Here is a 20,215-nt window from a genome sequence, read left to right as displayed (position 1 = left end):
TTGGGGGGGGGGGGGGGTAGTTTAATTGTTTAAAGCTTTCCTAAGAACAGCCATATTGGGAATATTTCCTTGAACCTGCCAAATTCAGTGGTTCCTGCTAATCATTTGTGTATTGGGGGGGAAATCTGTCAGCTAAATTTTTCAACCACCTGATACTTTTGTTCTTTTTCCAGGTTCAGGACACCTGCATTTTTAGTCAAATAAGTGTTCATTCAACAGCTGTCTAATCTTTGTTAACCCTAGGCTAGGTTATTACTTGCAATGTCCTCTAGGATAAAAGGACCCAGTTCTACACCGCAAAGCTATAAAGTGAGCTGCAGAAAACAGTGTCAACCAATTGTGTGCACAACCCCATTATAATTTTCCTGCTCATCAACTAGCTTCCCGTTTATCAACTAGCATCAAGTAGGTCTTTGAATGTCAAAATTTGACAGGGTGACCAGAGGTTCAGATGGCTAGGATTGCCAAGATTCCAGTAGTGGACAGGTGATCACATCAGTGCCATAATGGATAGCAGTGGTAAGAGATAGAATTATCTTGAGTGCATGACTGATAGAAAGGGAATGGCCACCTCATTACCAGAAAAAGAACTGCACAACTGAACTAGCCAAACTGGATTGCAATCATTGTTTATTGGAGCCACTGTCTCCATACCACACACCAAAATCTGCATTATTTTTGACACTGCAATAACATCTCCTGCACAATATCATGCTCAAGTCCTTTGGCTTCATCGAGGTCATTGGCCAAGAAAGGTGCACCAACTTCTACCCAGGTCAGATGCGAAAAGTCTCTGGACCAGTTAAGTTCTTCATTGGTACCTTAACAGAATTTGGACTCCCATCATAACCACAAACTATTCTCCAATTTCAATTGCACAACTCATTCCAGTGGTAGGTCTGAAGAAACCTAGTCCTGATACAGCAAATAGCCAGAGAATGTAGAGTATTTCCAGCTGCTGCCATAAATGGCTCCTCTGTGCAGCCGTAACCAGATCTGGTCACCCTGATAGAGTTGCAGAACGGCATGGTTACTGGCTGTCTCATGGTCTGGGGCTCCATCATTGGCATAAGCAGATACCATCACCTCCTCATTCTTCATCAGGTTCACATACAAAGGAACATTCACGGCCAGTTTTAACATGTGGAATATGAACACGTAGGTGCCATTAACTGGACACATAAAACGCCCAACCTGGAAGTCAAAGGTATCCCCCAGATTGTTAAGCAACAGTTCAAACACAATTGGTTGATCTAATGTACCAGGGGTAAAGTTAGATGTTCTGGCTGCAGAGAACGCTACCCTCATTTGCTGAGGAAGAGGGTAGACGTGGACTGGCAGAATGGTGGCAGCTTGGCTGCTAATGGACATATCAACAGATGTCATACTGCGAGAGTCCCCCTGCCCAGAGTCTGTACTGTTGAAACTTTCCTCCATCTCTGGGCTCCCAAACTGGGTTGAGTCATTCCAACCTGCAAAAAAAGGCCATCATTTATTATAAGAAAATGCCATTTCTATACAGAGTACAGTTTTACCTAGAAATTACATACCTGTTAAAATCAGTACTGCTCCCCAATTGTCAAAGACATTAGCTTAAAGGGGTTATCCGAGTTAATCAATATGTGTTAAGGTGGCTTAAAACATTAATACATTTCAAATGTACATTAGTTATTAATTCTGCTGTGTTTACATACGCCTGATGCGGGTCACATGACGTCACTCACCAGGCTCCGGCAGTGACTTCTTGTTTACAGGCTTCTCCCTGCTTGAGGGAGGGGCCCGGCTCTGTAAACGAAACGTCAGCCTTTGGTGCCCACCCACTGTATCCATGAAGGAATCCATGGATTCCAAAGCTCCCTCCCTCTGGTCCACCAGTGTGCCTGTTGCCCTGTATCTGGCGATCTTTACTAGCCTCAGCTGGTAGCTCAAAACCACCCCCAGGAACATCAAAGTAAATCATTGTTCATAATATAGATATTGCTGTGATGTAGCTTAGATATAGGTGTGCTCTATGACTGCTATATCCATCCTGTATGACTATATCTAATTGAGCTTAGATACATATATCCCCCCCCCCCCATAACTTTGATAACCCTACCACTGGGCAGTGTTAGACATTCTACAGGGGCAGTATCACAAGTTTTGCAGCCAGGAGGTAATCAGTCTGCTTATTTGATATTTAACAACTCTACCAGCTAAATACAGGAGATACAGACCCAATAGAGAACTATTTAGCCAAACTGACACTTATTAGGACCTCCATTACTGGTCCAGACTCTGCAGTACTCACCCCTTGAAGTCAAGCGGCCAGCCGGTGTGACAGATCCTCTCTTATGGCAAAGATGGGAGTTTGAATCCTAGGAAGTTAAACACAGCATTGACTTAAAGAAGCCCAGATCATATGTACTATAGACTACGCAACCTCAATGATGCCATGTAGAAATAGCAGACTCAGGTTAGCACCATCTACCATCCTAATAGAGGGTTGAGCCATTCAGACATTGGACTACTGGTCTTGTCTTAGGGCGTGTTCACATGTCTTTTGCAGAAAACAGGTGGTTTCCACTGCAAAATACTCGGAAAAAAACAAAGCCAAACCTATTCCAAAACACCTCTAAAGCCACCAAAAACAACCAGTTTTCAGCTAGTAATCTACTACATAATTTTCTAAGGCTGATTTTGCTGTATGAGCTCAGCCTTAGAGACAGGAAGCATTTTCCTACCCTATGTAACCCTTCCAGTACATGCAGCTAGCCTTACCCGTGGTATATACTGGGTAACTGGATAGTCTCGCCCAGGGCAGGTTGCATAGCTTCCACCAGATGGACACTGGGTTCCTCTATAGGTCTCAGGACCTGCACAAAAGTGTAAATTCTATTAAATATAAGCCACCAAATCATGTAAAACAGGACAAGATATAAGTTACATAGCTTGAAGGGAAAATAAAAATAAATCAATCCACTGGCCTTTAAAGCTAGTCTGGCAGCGATAGCCATTCGTCATTACCCGGGCTCCACGACTGGTTCCTCTCACCATTCCACCTCTGTTACTTATGAATTGTTGGGGAATACGAGGCATGAGGTTAGGGGTGGATGTGTAACCAGGAACACTTCCATTGCTTACTGGAGGCATTCCAGAAGCATAGGGACTCCCTAAGATAGAAAAAGGAAGTGTGTTGTCATCTTAGTACAGTAATGCATGCATAGCCTTTGCCTAGAAAGGCCATTGCCTTCACATACCCACTAGTGGCTCCTGCATGAGCGAGTGCTGTTCACCATTCAGCTCTAGTAAACCATATGGAAGGGTCTGAGTACTTGCAGTGCTGAAAGTCTGCTGGTATTCTGTAGGATACGGTGGATCGTCTTTAATTTCTTTACGAGCTGGCAAGGGAGGATTCACTTTAAAAACCTGAGTAACATAATGTGACATTTTAGAATACATTTTTCCAGTAGGTAGAGCAATTGTTGCTTGTAGAAGTATTGTTACTGTTTTTTCCAACCATTTTGTTGTCTGTTAACATTACTATATAGCTGTGTACAAAGCCCATAGCAGCAAAAATGGTGAAGAAAATAAAATGTTGTCTTGTATTAAAGTAGCACACCATAATATTCCCATTATGTGTTCATGGAACCTAGTCTACTAGGTGTAATGACCACCACTATGTGAAACCACTAAATGGAACAAGACTCACAGCCTGCATTCCTTGGAAAGGAGAATTATGGGAGGAGACTGGAGGGCTCCTGGCAGACAGTGGAGTTTCTTCTTGTTTGAGCTGCAACAGTGGAATGTTGGTTGGAGTCTTAGGAGACTGGAGCTTCTCAGTTTGTAGAAGCACAGGAGTCTAGAATGACAAAGTATATACAGCTAGCACATATACCCATATGGTCTTGGTCTTAACTGGCAGCTTAGATTTGATCAAACCTATAGACCATTGTTCCTCAACTCCGGTCCTCAGGGCCCACCTGAAGTCATGATTTGAAAATAATCCCACACAATGAATACCTGTGGTAAGTCCTGATGCATTGACACCAATTATATCGCCTGCTCAATACTAAGGAAATCCCAAAAAATAAAGTGGGCCCTGAGGATTGGAGTCCAGGAACACAGCAACTGAGGACCCAAAAAAAGGTTGCGCTCTCCAACTGCTGGAGTTGAATTCAATAAGAGCACAGCAAAAAAGTATTAAATAAAATTAGGGAATGCTTAAAAAGCTTAATACTGTCATGTAGGCCAAGTTCCCTGAAACAACCAAACATTGGTGAAATGCTGTGCCTCTAAACACAAATCTCTTGGAGTAGCATTTTTGCCCGCCTATCCCACAGGCAGCCTTGATTAGGTGGTACATATAGCTGTGCGGGCTCTCCTCATTGGCTGCTGATGCACACAGAGGTAACTAGGAGCAGCACATATCTGCAGGGTCTGCTATCGTGAATGTAGATGCCCAACAGCATAGGCAGATTTAGAGTTATTCCAGCCTGACAGACTACCTTGGCGCTGGTAGATGTGCAGATATGTTTTGATCAAAATATGTTGTCTGAGAGTCCGATTTCATCATATTAGAGTGAGGGCTTAGTAGATATATAATGTTTGCATCTATTGTGTTTTTTTTCTGTGATTTTTCTTTAATAAATGTAACCATGCACATCCGCATATTCATTTATTCCACTGTTCAGGATGTTTTGTACCGCTATGATTTTTGCTAGAGAACAAGAAGTCTGATGACTAAATGTGAGATCACGCTGCATTCTGAGTTTTATTACCCGAGCGTAGTGTTCTACCAGGACATCATTGAGGTGTAAATGGTTCAAGCCTAATGTTTTATCGATTCCCTACTTCAAGCCTTTACAGCAAAGCTGAATTGGACCATAAGTACTTAAGCAACTCTTCCATAAAGAAGTTGCTGTGGACAAGTCTCCTCTTCTCAGACAATATATACTGCTATTTGATATGGGAAATCAAGAGTCCCCATGCATGGGACACAATATATATGACCTTGCCCCCTTAGGAGCACACCTGTGAACACATGATTATGCTTCTAGACCTGGGGGAGCCAAGAACTGTGCTGACCCGTTCTGCAAGTTTGACCTTTAGAGGAAGGACAGCTCTGAATTAGAGGATGCCATCTACAGGAAGGTGTTGACAAACTACAACTAGGCTGTGCCAATTTGGTAAGATAATATCTTTGAGGTGTCTCAGGGATGGGCGTAGGGCTAGTACAGAAAACTGCACATAGATAGCTACTTAGGCACTTCCTTCCCTACCCCTTACCTGTATGTTCCCTTTTTTTAGTTGACCATTTCTAATACCCTGTAACATTAATAAATCCCTTTTAAAGATCTAGTAGCCATTAAAAAAAAATATATATTAACTGCCAACCCAAAGCTCAGCAGATTTTACAGTAACATGCTGTAAGCAAACTTACCGGACTTCTCTCTGGAAGAGCCTCCGTTAGAGGAGGGTTTGGAACATAGATGGGATCTGTAGACAGTGTTTCCACTTTATGGACTGGTGACACAGGAGGAACCTACCACAAACAGAGGTGGATTGAACTTTCTTCATCTAGCATGCTTACCCTCACCTGTATACCAAAAAAAGTTTCATAATTACCTTAATGGGGGAGCATGCAGGTTCTGGAGAATCTGGTTCTGACAGAATGGGGCAATCTGGGGCAACTGCTGATTCCTTGGACTTTTCAATCTTGTCAACCTGGAAATAGCACCATTCAGTAGAGAGCAAATGTATTATCTAGACATCTTTATGTGAAGAGAAACAGTTTACTAATTGGCATTATCAGGTGTCAAAATGTTGCCAGTGTCTGGATTTTGGTGGAAAGGATCATACAGTGTCAATGGGGACTGAAGGTCCCAAGATCACATCCACTGACTATGAAAAATAACCCTGCTACTGTGAATACTGAGATGCCTCAGGTTAAGGCCATATTAGCAGAACATGTTACCTTTTCAGTTAGCACTGTTGGTTCCTTCGGGCCTTCAATGGCCTCAGAGATAACTGCTGGAACTAAAAGGAATGGATTCCATGGTAAAGGATTAGAGCATATATCATGCAATGTAGTAACTATTGCATCTTTTTGTAGTTCATTGGCAACACAAGCTCAAACTGATGCAGCCACTGCATAAACGAGTATATACCACTGGTAGTTGTCTACTACTGCACTTTAAGTCTATTTTCTCTGCAATGGGATACAATCTATTGTTCCCTGTTAACAGCTAGTCAGGTCAAATATAGGATGCCACACAGATACAAAAAGCTTCATGCCTCAGATTTACAATTTCAACTACAGGTGTTTTGTTCAGCATCACTGACCTATCAGAAGCTTTGGAGAGGCTGTTCCTGGAGGTGGCAATTCACAATCCAACATGGAGTCCTGTATTTAAAAAAAATTGGATGACACTAAACTGATTACTTTGAGTCACCACTTTTCCTCAGGGGGATCTCCATGCTCATCTTACCTGCATGAAGTTATACGTGCCTTTGATCTCATCGATCAGATCCTCCAGTTTTTGTTTCCGCAGTTCTGGATCCTTAGGGAGAGTTGGTGAGTAGCAGTACTCAGCAGCTGGCTGAGAGGCCACACGGTGGGGCTGGGAGGCAGAAACATAGTCAGTAGTCCACTGCTCAAAATAAATAAATATGTACTGTAGGCAAAACCGAAGGGGCAGTGCTTGGGGGCTTCCTTTAAGCAATAGCCCAACAACTTCAGGCATTTTATATCCCACCCACCATTTATAATAAACAAAACCTATAGCAAGTCTCCATACAACAGACCTGTGTGTTGTTCACAGCTGGTGACAGCTGGTTGATACAAATGGATGCAGGAGGTTCCCTCTTCTTCACTGTAATCTGCACATTTGGAACAGGCAGCATCTTAGGATCCTAACAGGAGCATTACACAAGTTACTATGCCAAAATTTTATTTAAAGTTTCTAGGAAAACACTTATCAATTTGTATGGGCCCAGTCAGCAGTGATACCAGTCATACAAAGTGTTAATGTACAGGCAGAAGACCAGCTCTGAAACATTTACCTTCAGCAGGGTCATGGACTTCACTTCCTGTTGAGGCTTTGGTGCCCGCTCACGTCTCTAAGGGGAAAATAAATAAAATGAACTGAAAGTTTCTGGCCACAAGAGACCAAGTGTCCTCTGCTCTCCATCAATCACACTGCATTTCTACTACTGCAGTCCTCCAAGAAAGCAGAGATGCAACACGTATGCCGTCACTAGATTCACCATGACTACTCCACATTAGAACTTACGTTTTACCCAAATACAGACCCAGAGAAATTACAGGATGGGAATTAAGAATGACTGTATTCCAGAAAGTTATGCATGAAGGCATAGTTGCAATATTTTCCTTTATTAGCTTGCCTTCCAATCATACCATTTTACTTAAGGCATGTTTACACCTCCCAACGTAAGCTAATTTTTGGGAAGAGTGCTCCTTGGACAGTCGGCTGCTTGTTCGTTGAAGGAGACAAGGATAGCTATTGCTAGTCCCCATACTGCTGCATTGTTTCTGGCAGCAGATAACCGCTTAGACAACAATCTGCGGCCCAGACATAACTGGTATGCCTGCACGAACAGGATCACTTGGAGCGTTTCTCTAGTTTATCAGGTGATCGGCAGGACATTTGGACAGGCAGATTCTCGGGAACAAGCATTTGCAGGAACTGCCTAAATATTGGGCAGTATAAATTCACCTTTAGACAGAACCCAAGGTGCTCTGCAGCATTTTCCTTTATCTAGTATGACATTGAGATGCCAACCAGGCATGCTCCAACCTATAGCCACCCATGTCACAATGTTAAACCAGGAAGTTGAAGAAATCATGGCATGTCCCACCAGCCAGGACTGTTACCTCCTTTGGTGGCCCCAGGTCACACTTAGGTTGAGGGGCTGCAGGCTGAGGGGCTGCAGGCTGAGGGGCACTTGTAGCTTCCCAAGGCTTATTCAGTGGCACCAATGTTGCTGGAGGTTGCCACCTCTTTGGTGGCTCTTGTAGCTTCACATTAGCAGCTACTGCCCAGGGTTTTATTGCCTCTGGTTTCATGCATTTTACTTGCACTGAATTAATCATTTCCGCAGCTTTAGACATCTTCTCAACTTTTGGCATACAATGCCTGATTGGAATCTAGAAAGTAAATACAATTGTTCAGATTTGTTCAACACTAAAGCAACCAAAGACTGGATAGGCACTTATCCTAAGACACTGAAAAGATTTTTAGCGCAAAATGAGTACAATGCCTTCCAATTAATAAATTAAGAATATGGATTTTTTGGGTGTTCATAGCTTAGATGCTCCACCAGCTGTGTGGATTTTCTGTCTTATCTGGGAAGGACATGGTCTCATCTCTGCTCTTATAAACACTCATTAAAGCTCTCTTTATCTTACTGATAAGAATGTTTAAAGGGGTTGCCTCACTTCAGCAAATGGCATCTAACACGTAGAGAAAGTTACAAGACACTAATGTATTGTGATTGTCCATATTGCTTTATTTGCTGGCTGGAGTAATTTTTCCATCACATTGTACACTGCTCGTTCCTAGTGTGCAAGCACGACCATCAATTCATTGCAGGGTGGTATGTAACTATGGAAACGAGCAGTGTATATTGTGATGGAAAAATGAATCCAACTAGAAAAGGAATAAAAAGTTAGTAAGTGGCTCGTATTAAACTCTACATGATAAATGCCATTTGCTGAAGTGAGACAACCCTTTAATATAAGTGTTTATGACCTCTTTAGAGAAGGTTTAAGTGAAAGTACCAGTTACAAAGTGTTAACCGTTTTTCTGACAGAATAGCTCAATATTTTTAATAAAGGCCAACTGAAAATATGATTTAGCCAAAAAGTAAAATGCAAATAAAAAAAAATTTGCCTCCAAAGTTGTACAGTCTTAAGAGCTGTCAGGAGTTCAGAAATTAAGGTTGTTAGCAGTAACAACTCATAACTTAGTATGAAACTGAAAGAAAAGGACAAAAGCTAGTACAAGCCTGAGTCCTAGTTTGTTAGTAGGAAAGGACAAAAAGCTGTTAAACATTTTAATTAAAGACCAGCTGAAAAGGTTGATAATCCAAAAAGGGGAAAAAAAAAAAAAAGTTTAGCCTTTAATGGAGAACGTACCCATATATACCCATCTTTGCACCATTACCTGTTGGGGAGGAAGAGAGTCCAATATCACATGTTCCTTAGACTCTGGAAGGGAAGGAAAACATTACACCAATTGAGAATATGCACTTCAGGTTCTCCAGTAACAGTACTATGCCATTAGAACACACCCTTGATCAGTGGGGGAATATTTCAAACCCTACATGCTTCTAAAATGACAGATTTGAAGAAAAAAAAAAAATTCTGACTGGATTTATGACATCCACCACTTTGATAAAAAACAGGCAGGGCTTAGTGTAGCATCAGGCTGTGGGAGCCATTCCTCCTCCCACTGACACTTAAGTTAGATTCCTGTAGTTACCTGCAGGGGCGTAGCTATAGGGGGTGCAGAGGTAGCAGTCGCTACCGGGCCCAGGAGCCTGAGGGGGCCTAAAAACCCTTGTGCCACATAAGACACTGGCATTATAGAAAGTGCATGCTGGTCAATTTACATCTCTGGCTGGGGGGACGCGTTAGGTCAAGAATTTAGATTAAGGGGGTGCCCTTTCAATATTTGCTTCTGGCAGCAGGAAGGCTATGTGCTCCCCTGCCAACAAGGGAAGGCCTTTAGCTACGCCCCTGGTTACCTGGTTCAGCTTTAGATACTTTTCTGGTTTCAGTGATTGGAGGTTCTTTAGGCAATGTTTCTGGCTTCTTCGGAGGAGGAGGGGGATCAGGGACACTTTCAAAATACCCACAATCCAGCATTCTGGCCACCAGATCCTTCAGGTACTTGTCTAAGAGTTACATAGACAAGAGTTACTCAAGATTAGAGGAAAGTCACTTTACATGAAAAATCTGATTTCAAATATAACCAGGCTACATGTTAGAAGTCTATATACTGTATGCTTGGAGGAGTTCTGTTATTGTCTATCCAGTATGACATACAGTAGGAGCAACACTTCGTCTACTTACAGTTCGCTCCTGCCACAGTTTTTTCATTGCCTTCCAGTAGGTTCCACAGGTAGATAGACAACTGATCCATCTCGTCTTCAAGACTGGAGAATAAGCAAGGAAGACAAAAAAAAAAAAAAAAAAAAAGGAAAAAATTAATTCTTGAGTAACATTTTTATAAATATATATGTTAGGGAACGCTAGACGACAACCAACATTCCAACAGCTTTTCTAGAGACCCGAGAAGTACATCTGCTGCTCTCCCCTAATGTATCCTGTATAAATAGACACTTGCTGTTCATAAGGCTAGGAAAGATATGTTATAAGAAAAACAATTCATATTTCCTGGAGACTTAAAAAGGAGGGAGTTGATTTTAAATAAAAGTTCAGAAAAAAAAAAAGGTTCTTGAGGAAAAACACACTTGGCATAAGACCTTCCCTTGAATTATGCCCAATTGCTTATGGTCATAAAATCAGCAATTCCTAGGCTAAGAAGATCACCTATCATACCAGTAGGTGGCCTGACCACCACAGTTCAAAACCTGGCAATATGGACCAAATCCAAGAGTTCACATGACCCCTGACAATTATGGAAATTTAAAAGCAGACTGAGGAGACCGTGCCTTTAAGGCAGTTACTGCCAAAATACCTTTGGCTGAGTCTTATTGCCTGGAAGGCAAAGGGATCAGACATTGAATTTCAGAGACTGTCAGCTGATCCTGCTTAAGACCACAGGTTTTAGCTGACCAGCTAGCCAACAAACGAGCATCATCAAGAACGAGTGCGGTATGAATACTTGTTCTCTGAATATCATTCAATCTAATAGGGCTTTCAAGAAAGCACACCCACACAAGTTTGTTCTGATGTACATGATGCAAGTTGTAATGAAGGCAATGTTCTCACCAGTGACTAAATTTGAGTCGTCTGCTCCCTTCTGATCCTCAGCTGTGTCATGTGGCCAACAGACTTTCCAACTGACAGCAAAGGAAGTAAGTTACTTCTCTATACATTCTATTACTTTACTATGAGGAGACATTGAGGCTCCCATAGGAATACATGAGAAACTGGCTTCTGGTCCACAAGATGCTCACTCAAATACAGTGACTGGCAAGAAAATACCTTAACTATGGTTTACATCATATACCTTTCTAACAGGTCAGAATAAAATTTGTGGGAGTGCTTCTAAGTTTACTTCATCTTAGTAAATCTGTCCCACTGTAGTCTTTAGATGACTACTTTCTGCAACATTATTCTTGTTCTTCTGAATAAAGTCTTGGTCCACTGATTGGGAAAAGTTTTCAACATATGGATAAGCGATTGCTAGTTCCCATATATTCTGTTGACTAGAAGCAGATCCCCATTTACACATGTGATCTGCTGTCAAAAAAATCTTATGTGCCACATAAGTGGTCATCAGCGAGTGTTTGGCTCATTTTTGTCGTCAGGTTATTCTATTTAGATGGGTCAATTAGGAACAAGTGATCACACATTTATCCCCCTCTTCTCAGTCTGGGCAAGAGGACCTACAGCCTCACCACACTTTTGTATAGTTAACCATATCAATAAAAAAAATAAAAAATAAATCATGTCTATCTAACATTACGTTGGGAAGAAAAAGTATCAGGCAAGTTAATTTATCAATCCTTTTGTTCTCACAGGGAGATAAGTTGCCACTAGTGTTCAAAAACCCATGTGCATCAGGAGGAATAAATATATAAAAAATTATATATTATATATATACACACACTAGATATTTTCATGACAGCACAAACTCAGAACTAACAAAGTAACTGGGGAGGGGGGGGGGGGGGGCACTACAGCACCTAGGACCTTACATCCAAAAGGCCAAGTCCTCGTCAGCAAACACATCCACCCTATAATGCTTGGTGAAGGCGTGGGCCCTCTTCCAGGTAGCTGCCCTGCAGATTTGTTCTAACGAAGCAGAGGCTCTCAGCCCAAGAAGTGGAGACCGATCTAACCGAGTGGGCTCTAAGGGATGGAGGAGCCTCCTTACCAGAGGCCTTATAGGCCTCGGAGATTGTGCATCTAATCCAGCGGGATATAGAGCTCTTAGCTGCCTTATTACCCCCATTTGGACCTGCAAACTGGATAAATAAAATTTGTAGATACGCCACTCCTCTGTGGCATGTAAATAATGAACTGAACGCCTAAATTGTGGAATCTAGATTCCTGCTTGTCTTTAGGGTTAGGAAAGAAAGAAAATACTATCTTGTGACCTGTGAAAAGAGAAAACCACTTGGGGAGAAATCAGGGGTCCAATTTGAAAACAAGCATGTTGTCTAGCACCTTGAGGAAGGGTTCCTGTATTGACTGCCTGGAGCTCGCAAACCCTCCTTGCAGAGGATATGGCCACTAGGAAGATGGTTTTCAGAGTGAGAGACTTGATAGGGAGAGAAGAGGCTCAAACGGTACATCCGACATCCCTAAAAACGACAGTGTTGAAGTTCCATGGTGTGACCATATTCCTGACTCAGGGGTTTAGTTGATCTGCTGCTTTCAGGAATCTAGCTACCCAGGGGACCTCATAAAAAGGCTGGTATTCTAGAGGGCCCCCAAGGCCCACACCTGGACTTGCAATGTGTTAGGAGCAAGGCCCAAATCCAACCCATCCTGGAGGAATTCCAAAATAAGAGGGATATTAGGGGTGGACTGGTTGAACCCGACTACCTTGAGGTGCGCTTTGGAGGTGTTGGACTTCCTACTGAGTAAGAGGGTCTTAACTACTCTTTCAGAGAGCTCTAGCAAGAGGGATTGCTCAAACTCCAGGTAGACAGCTTGAGGAGGTTGGTATTGGGGTGCAGTATGGGACCCTGGGTTAGAAGACCCTCCTCTGGCAGGAAACAGATGGGATCTTCTGGGCTGAGTTAGCCCAAACCAGCTTCTCCTGGGCCAGAATGGGACCACCATAATCAGTCTGCACCTGTCAGACTGAAACTTTTGGAGCACTCTTGGGATTACTGGTATCGGGGGAAAGGTGTAGACTAGACCAGTCATCCAGCTCTGAAGAAGAAATCCTGATCCTTGTTATTCTTTACTGGTCAGGTCTAGGATGGGACTCTCCAACGATCCTGAATCTGTTGGAAGGCGATCTGGGACAAAGACCATTTGCCTGGATCCAGACTTTGCCGACTGAGGTAATCCGCCTGGAGATTCAAGGATCCCTTCAGATGTACTGCCGCAAGGGATTGTAGATTATTTTCTGCCCAAAAGGAAGATTCGGTCCGAGAGCCTCTGGAGGTGACCATGTCTTGTTCCTCCCTGGTGCTGGATAAAAACCTGTATTTGGATGGACCTGAGGCCTTCCCAAACCACACGGAGTTCTCTGTAGTTGGAGGACATCCTTCTCTGGTCCTCAGACCAAATCCCCTGAAAAGTCTCTGAAGCCGTGAGGGCCCCCCAGCACCAAGAGCTGGCATCTGTTGTCAGTGAAAGCACACCCTCCTGCCTCCATGGAACTCCCATTTCTAGGTTCTTGGTATTGAGCCACCAGCCCAGTGAAACCTTTACCTCCCAGGACACTGACAACCCTTGGTCCAGGGATGATCAATACCCGTTTCATTGTTTTAGAACCAGATTCTGTAAGGGTCTCATATGGAATTTGGCCCAGGCTACCGCAGGAATGCAGGAGGTAAGATGGCCCAACATTTCCATGCCCTGCCTTATTGAGCAACAGGACTGCTTGGTGAAGTGGAGGACCCTTGACAAAGAGGACCTTTCATCAGAAAAAAAGTATGTAAACTGACTATACCGACGTGTAGAGCGGCGCCCAGGGATCCCCCTGCACTTACTGTTATCCCCGGGCGCCGCTCCGTTCTCCGGTTATAGCCTCCGGTATGTTCCTAGTTAGGCTCCACCCAGGGGAACCTGCCAGTGTCTCTCCTATGCTGTAGCGCTGGCCAATCGCAGCGCTCAGCTCACAGATACTACTGCCCAATGCATCTGTGTTTACATGTCATTATGCTGCTCCAAAAGTGGATGAACAATTGTTCATTCCTCTAAAAACTGGGCAAAACACCCCTGATTTCACAGGGGAAGTGCCAAAGGATTTAAGGTGCAATATGACATGCCATCAGCTTTGATCAGACAGCATCTGGTAAAATGTGCCCAGATTGATATTGAGTGTACCAATCATCCTACTATATGGAAAACTACCTATGGCATACCAGTCAGAATATAATCAGGTGTGCAGCAGATTTTTTTTTTTTAGCAGTTGACTAACCAAAATCTTAGTTTACCATTGCAGCTATGCCTGAACTCTGGCTTATGCACACAACCTTAAGTATTTTGCTGTCCGCAAAAAATATGGATGATGTCTGCATTCTCTAATAGAACAGTACTAGCCTTGTCTGTAATGCAGACAATAGAACATGTTCTATTTTTGCGGAACAGATATACAGAAACTGAATGCATACAGTGTACCTTCTTTTTGCGGACCCATTGAAATGAATGGTTCTGCATACGGTCTGAAAAATAAATAAATATGAAATACATTTGTGTGCATGAGCCCCAAATCTGAACCCACGTTTGTCACATCTCATTTCAGACATTTATGAAACCAGTAAGACAAATAGAATAATCCACTACTAAAGGAAGAAATACTTGGTTGGCCCTCTCGCTGCACTGGTGTTCGTGGAGATGGAAAGTTCCTGGTCAGCATGTGATAGCATTTGAGCTCACTTTTTATTGGCATGTTTATTCTGTAACTCAAGTGCCATGATTCTGTCTCACGGCTTACCTGCTTAGGTAGCATAGGTAAAGAAGCAGAATCTTGCAAAGTTGACAAAATTCTGTCAGTGCGCCAGCTGATAAGTGGCCAACAAATTGAGAGCCTTTAGATTGTCCAGTCTAAAATACAGACCTTGTAAACTTGAATTACACATCTTGTATTGAGCCTTTATTACATCCTATAGTATACTCCAGAGCTGCAAGACTCCTCTTGGCTCCAGTGATGTTATACAGTTTGACATCACCACAGCCTGCAGTGGTGTTAGGCTCCCCTTACAACCATTTGTCATAACACAAGGGGAACCTGACCCCAACTGAGCCTGTGATTGGCTGCAGCAGTGTCAAACTGAATGTTAACATCCATTGAGCCCAGAGATGGAGACCAATTGCCTTTGCAATTGCAAGCCAATGGTGTCTCCAGTCATGCACATTGAGACAAGTGAAGAGAAGTTACAGGCCATGGTAGCACATTTAGGCCATGCAGGCTGCTCACGGTAGCGTGAGCAGTGATGTATGGCATTTGGCCTTTTGATAAAACAGCTCCTGGGCACTTTGGTCGGTGAACCAGTGGTATGGTCATGTCTCTAATCTAATGCCAAGTTGTTAGCATACTCAATATGAAGACTAGAGAGGACCAGCTACTGTACATTAGGTCATCCCACATGGAGGACCATACGACATTCCCTTGCGAATACCTCTACATGGCATTGCACAGTCTCCAGCTATCATTGTGTCCGATACAAAAGTAGGACTTCTTGCTAAAGATTAGACCCTCACTCCAGTCTCAATTGCCATCTTGCTAGGCACCATGAGTCTGATTGCATTGGTGTAAGGTCAATGGGACATCTGGCTTGTAGCCAAATGTCATGTACATGCCTTCTGATTGTGTGAACACGGTTTCCTGCTCTAGACTTGGGATGTCCAGTTTCATTTGCAGTACAGAATGCATCAGAAGATGCCAGTTTTCCAGTCCATGCAGAGGTTAGTCTCTGTGCACCTCTTGAAGTCACTCCAGTTCATAGTTTCTCCCAACCACCGGGACACACAACATTAAACAATACCAACATACCAGCCAAGGTACGTAGTGATCGTCTGGAGTGATAAAGCAATGTCTCAGTTCAAGGATTTTGTACCCTGCAGTTTGCAAGCAGTTGCGATAACTGGCACATCAATTAACAGGCGGTATCACACAAATATTCCCACAGGACTTGATCTGAGTTTTCATGTGTTTATTTTAGCAAATTTTAAATCTGGCTTTTATGTCCCATCCTCGATTTGGACAACCCTATGGCTTGTCCTTCTTGGTGTTGCACTTATGGTGAGGGATGTTTAGCCCAAGTCTAAAAATTCAAGGAGAAGTTTTGTTTACATCAGATGAATGTACAGGGCTTGACAAAACATTTCCCAGAGCAAGCTCTGAGTAGACACTGGGCAAGCAAGGCATTCTGGGAGATTTTAGCTCTGAAGGCAAAACAAGTGCTGGCCTGGAGTACAAGACAGGATGCAACTCAGGATACATCTGTATAAGTAACGTAGGTAAACCGATTTAAACTTAAACTAAAATAAAGTTGACAGTAGCATGCATTTTACCATCTCACCTCATGTGTTTAAACCTCTGGTGACAAATTAGTTTGGCAAACTTTGAGAGACTGTCCAGCTCCTTGGAGGTAATGTACATGGCCCCATTTAATCCATCTTTGAAATCTTTCTGCACATGATCTTGACAGAACGACTGTAACAAGTACTTAACCTGCAGCACTGTACGCAGGCGCTTCTTCTCAGCTTCAGTCTTCTGCATGTGCTCACGTCTGAAGGCCTTCTTCTGAGCCTTTATTAACTGGGAGCAAGTACGTTAATTATGTACAGAGTTAATCATCAGCAAGTATCAGGTAATGGAGGGCTCTCACAATGTATCAGTACGCTATCAGCTCTAAACAGCATATGCAATGCTACACTGCAATAAAGCCACAGGTGTGTGTCCCAACTCCGTTATGAGTGTCCCCAGTCACAGGTCAGTAAGACAGGTTTATGTTTGAGGGGGCAATGGGGTCATCTGAGTGTTCCCTATTATGATAGTTATATGTAGTCAAGTCCCAGCCCACCACTTCATGTCAAACTTACATCTTGACTTAGAGCTGTAAAGATTTTTTGAAGTTCTTTGGCAAAATCCAGATTATGAATGACCGCCTCATACTTTTCAACCGCCTCCTACAAGTAAAGTAATGATCTATGAAAACCCTAGAGTTTCTTTAGGACACTGGGCAACAACCTGTGGTTCTCTGGCTGTTGTGAAACTACAGGTCCCAGGCCTTGTAGGTGCACAACAGTTAAATAGCCTCAGATTGTTGCCTACCATTGTGAAGTGATCTGCACTTCAATGACTACACAGTAAAAACTAGTTCCAACTTAAGGGAACCTGTCACCGGGATTTTGTGTATAGAGCTGAGGACATGGGTTGCTAGATGGCCGCTAGCTCATCCGCAATATCAAGTGCCCATAGCTCTGTGCTTTTATGGTCTCAAAAAACTCATTTGATACATATGCAAATTAACCTGAGATGAGTCATGTGAGAAGTTAGGGACAGGACTCATCTCAGGTTAATTTGCACATTATTATTTATTTAACACAATAAAAGAACAGAGCTATGGGGACTGGGTATTGCGGATGTACTAGCGGCCATCTAGCAACCTATGTCCTCAGCGCTATACACACAATCGCGGTGACAGGTTCCCTTTAATTATTCTTGATAACTGCACAGATTTAGTTCTTCAGGTATAAAAACCTTTGAGTTTGGTTCCTACCACACCACTAGTGTTCTTGTATGGACTTAAGGGGTGTCTCACTTCAGCAAATGACCATCATAGACAAAGTATAGGTGTGGCCACCACTGCTGTAACTCCTGGATACAGTGTCATTGATGTAAGAGTTAAAACGAGGCAATATGGACAATACATTAGCAAGTGCCTTGTATTAACTTTCTCTACACGATAATGGCATTTGTTGAAGTGAGACAACCACATCAAAGACAATAAAGTACCTAGAGCACAAGAGTAGTAGGTGTCATAGGGACACAGGAGACATGGAACTCGGATGCAACCAGAATATGAGGGCCTAAAGCGGTTAGCCAACACCCATAATGCTTGAGCCCTTCATATAGGTTATACTTGCCCCACTCCCCAGCACCCATGTAGCTTCTGATTCCCACATAGCCGCCATGCGGATTAAAACATCTGGCAACAGGAAAGAAGGGGGTTGGGGCAGCAGATCACAGGCCGTGACTAGCCTCCCTAGCATTGCAGGTGACACTAGTGAGGCTCAGCCCCATCACAGCCTGCTTTTGGCTGCTCCCCTGTTGTGGATTCTGGGGAGCAGGGAGAGTATAACCCATATGAGGGGCCTGGGCGTTAGGGGTGGCCCTTATAGGGGTTGGATAACCTCTTCACAGGAGAACAGATTTTTTTTACGTCAGATCCCCAGTTTGTCATAAGGGATAAGGTACTGTAGTGACTTACATTACTGGCTGTTTTATTGAAGTAAAAATTCCTAGGGTGTCAGACACATTAAATTGTTGCCACTAGCCTTGGACAACCCCCATGTATGAACATCTTTACAGCCAAATCATACAATAGTAAGGACAGTTGGTAACAGTGACATGACTGCAGAGTCACTACACAGCTGGACTGGAGTTTGTTGCCACAGAGAAAGGTCTAAAGATTGCAAAACAGTAAAAGGTCTCATGAAGGCCAAAATACACACCAGCTGGTCCTCATTCAGCGCCTCTCCATTTCTTAGACGTTCTCTGTAATCTTCTAGTTTTACCTGAAAGTGGAGGATAGAATGTTACTGGTGAAGCATCTGTCAACAGATTTGTACCTGTGACACTGACTGACCTGTTACATGTGCGCTTGGTAGCTGAAGGCATCTGTGTTGGTCCCATGTTCATATGTGCCCGCATTACTGAGAAAAATGTTGGATTACACTTACCGTTAATGGCTTTTTAATGAGCCAGTCTCCCATCCATGACCGGAACTTCCATGGACCGCTTTAAGAGAGTGAGAACTTGTCCCATTTCTTTTTCTTCCCCTTCATCTAGCCACACATACATATTCAGAATTTTTATTCTAGGGTGAAGAATTAAGGGACAAAACTGCAGATGTGACAAATCTTGCCCCCCATGGGGGAAGTAGGGGTGCCAGAAGCCAACAACCCTGAACTGCATACCAGAGGAGAAGAACACTTCAGCAAGACCATGAACAAGTCAGGGCTAGAGAACCTGGATGTCCGACATGACCATGGCCCACAAGAAAAAGAGCGAGGGAGAGAATAGACAAATTGAACAAGGCAGTGGAACTGACCAAACAAATAAGGCTACTTTCACATTAGCGTTCGGGGCTCCGCTTGCGAGTTCCGTTTAAAGGCTCTCACAAGCGGCCCGACCGCATCCGTCCAGCCCTAATGCATTCTGAGTGGATGCGGATCCGCAGAGAGAAAAAAAATAAAAAAAGTGCAACTACTCACAATGTGGAAGGGGAGAAGCAGAAGAAGCTGATGCGGCTCAGTAGAGAACCAGTATTAGTGGCGACAATAAGGACAGTACAACTGCTCTACCTGGTGAGGGAAGAAATGCAGACATTTAACCAGATAAGTGCATACCCAAACTCCACCAGGAGGTTATGCAGTCACCATAGCAGATGCTAGAAGTGATGCACTACATGTGAAGGGAACAAGGTTCTAAGCCAACAAGGTGCCAAGCCAGTGCCATAGAAAATAGGTAGGTTTTACCAGGAAGGGGAAAAAAAAAAAAAAAAAAAAAAAAAAAAAAAAAAAAAAAGTTTTAAATGCCCACCAGAACTGAACAAATGCATCACCTGCAGCATGGCTTGATATGGGCATTTGACCAGCGCCATAAGGAGAAAGTGTACCTCTCTGCCCCCCATCTCAGGAACACAATACATACCATGCTTGGTGGAGCTACCACACCCAGTGATGGCAGAACATGAGCACAGTGCCAACTGTGGGAGAAGGAAAAGTAGACAAGCACAGCTACAATAAGCAGGAAAGTTCCACCCCCAAAAAGTAGTGTTTTGTATAAACCACATGAAAAGCTAGGGCCGATATTCCATATGGAGGAAGGGGGTATGGCAAGAACCCCCGATGCCACACCCACTGACAATGCATCCTGTAGCCAGAACATAGTATCTGCCGCCATTTGAAGTAGGATTGCAAGCACTCCCGGGAAGGTGTCACAGTAGCCCAAAAATTTGCCAGCCAGCCCAAGATAGCCTCATGGGGAGGCCATACCAGCACCCATGGCCGCAGAGGGATGCCACCTGAAAATGAGGTCAAACAGCAGTAGCCACCATGAGTTGGTGCTAGCGTATACCCCACCTGAGAAGGAAGAAAACTGGCACC

The 20,215-nt window shown here is 43.4% G+C and overlaps 1 protein-coding gene across 1 annotated transcript in view; it reads right to left on the bottom strand.

Moving 5' to 3' along the window:
* Positions 1–542: 542 nt before the first annotated feature.
* CAPRIN2 (caprin family member 2) overlaps positions 543–20,215 on the bottom strand; it is a 58,911-nt gene continuing 39,238 nt past the window's right edge. Inside the window, exons 5-24 of the mRNA XM_044277494.1 lie at positions 18,560–18,622; positions 16,925–17,011; positions 16,402–16,640; positions 10,079–10,161; positions 9,751–9,900; positions 9,168–9,211; positions 7,877–8,149; positions 7,045–7,101; positions 6,787–6,894; positions 6,471–6,602; positions 6,325–6,385; positions 5,957–6,018; positions 5,608–5,706; positions 5,423–5,524; positions 3,692–3,841; positions 3,240–3,408; positions 2,967–3,152; positions 2,761–2,855; positions 2,291–2,357; positions 543–1,472 (exon numbers count right to left, since the gene is read on the bottom strand). Coding sequence (XP_044133429.1) covers positions 910–1,472; positions 2,291–2,357; positions 2,761–2,855; positions 2,967–3,152; positions 3,240–3,408; positions 3,692–3,841; positions 5,423–5,524; positions 5,608–5,706; positions 5,957–6,018; positions 6,325–6,385; positions 6,471–6,602; positions 6,787–6,894; positions 7,045–7,101; positions 7,877–8,149; positions 9,168–9,211; positions 9,751–9,900; positions 10,079–10,161; positions 16,402–16,640; positions 16,925–17,011; positions 18,560–18,622 — 2,790 coding nt within the window. The 3' untranslated portion in view covers positions 543–909. The remainder of the gene's footprint in view (positions 1,473–2,290; positions 2,358–2,760; positions 2,856–2,966; positions 3,153–3,239; positions 3,409–3,691; positions 3,842–5,422; positions 5,525–5,607; positions 5,707–5,956; positions 6,019–6,324; positions 6,386–6,470; positions 6,603–6,786; positions 6,895–7,044; positions 7,102–7,876; positions 8,150–9,167; positions 9,212–9,750; positions 9,901–10,078; positions 10,162–16,401; positions 16,641–16,924; positions 17,012–18,559; positions 18,623–20,215) is intronic.

The sequence above is a fragment of the Bufo gargarizans genome, chromosome 2, assembly GCF_014858855.1.
Source record: "Bufo gargarizans isolate SCDJY-AF-19 chromosome 2, ASM1485885v1, whole genome shotgun sequence".
NCBI classification, from domain to species: domain Eukaryota; kingdom Metazoa; phylum Chordata; class Amphibia; order Anura; family Bufonidae; genus Bufo; species Bufo gargarizans.
Note: the sequence above shows the minus strand (reverse complement) of the source record. Positions and strands in the feature narration are given on the sequence as shown.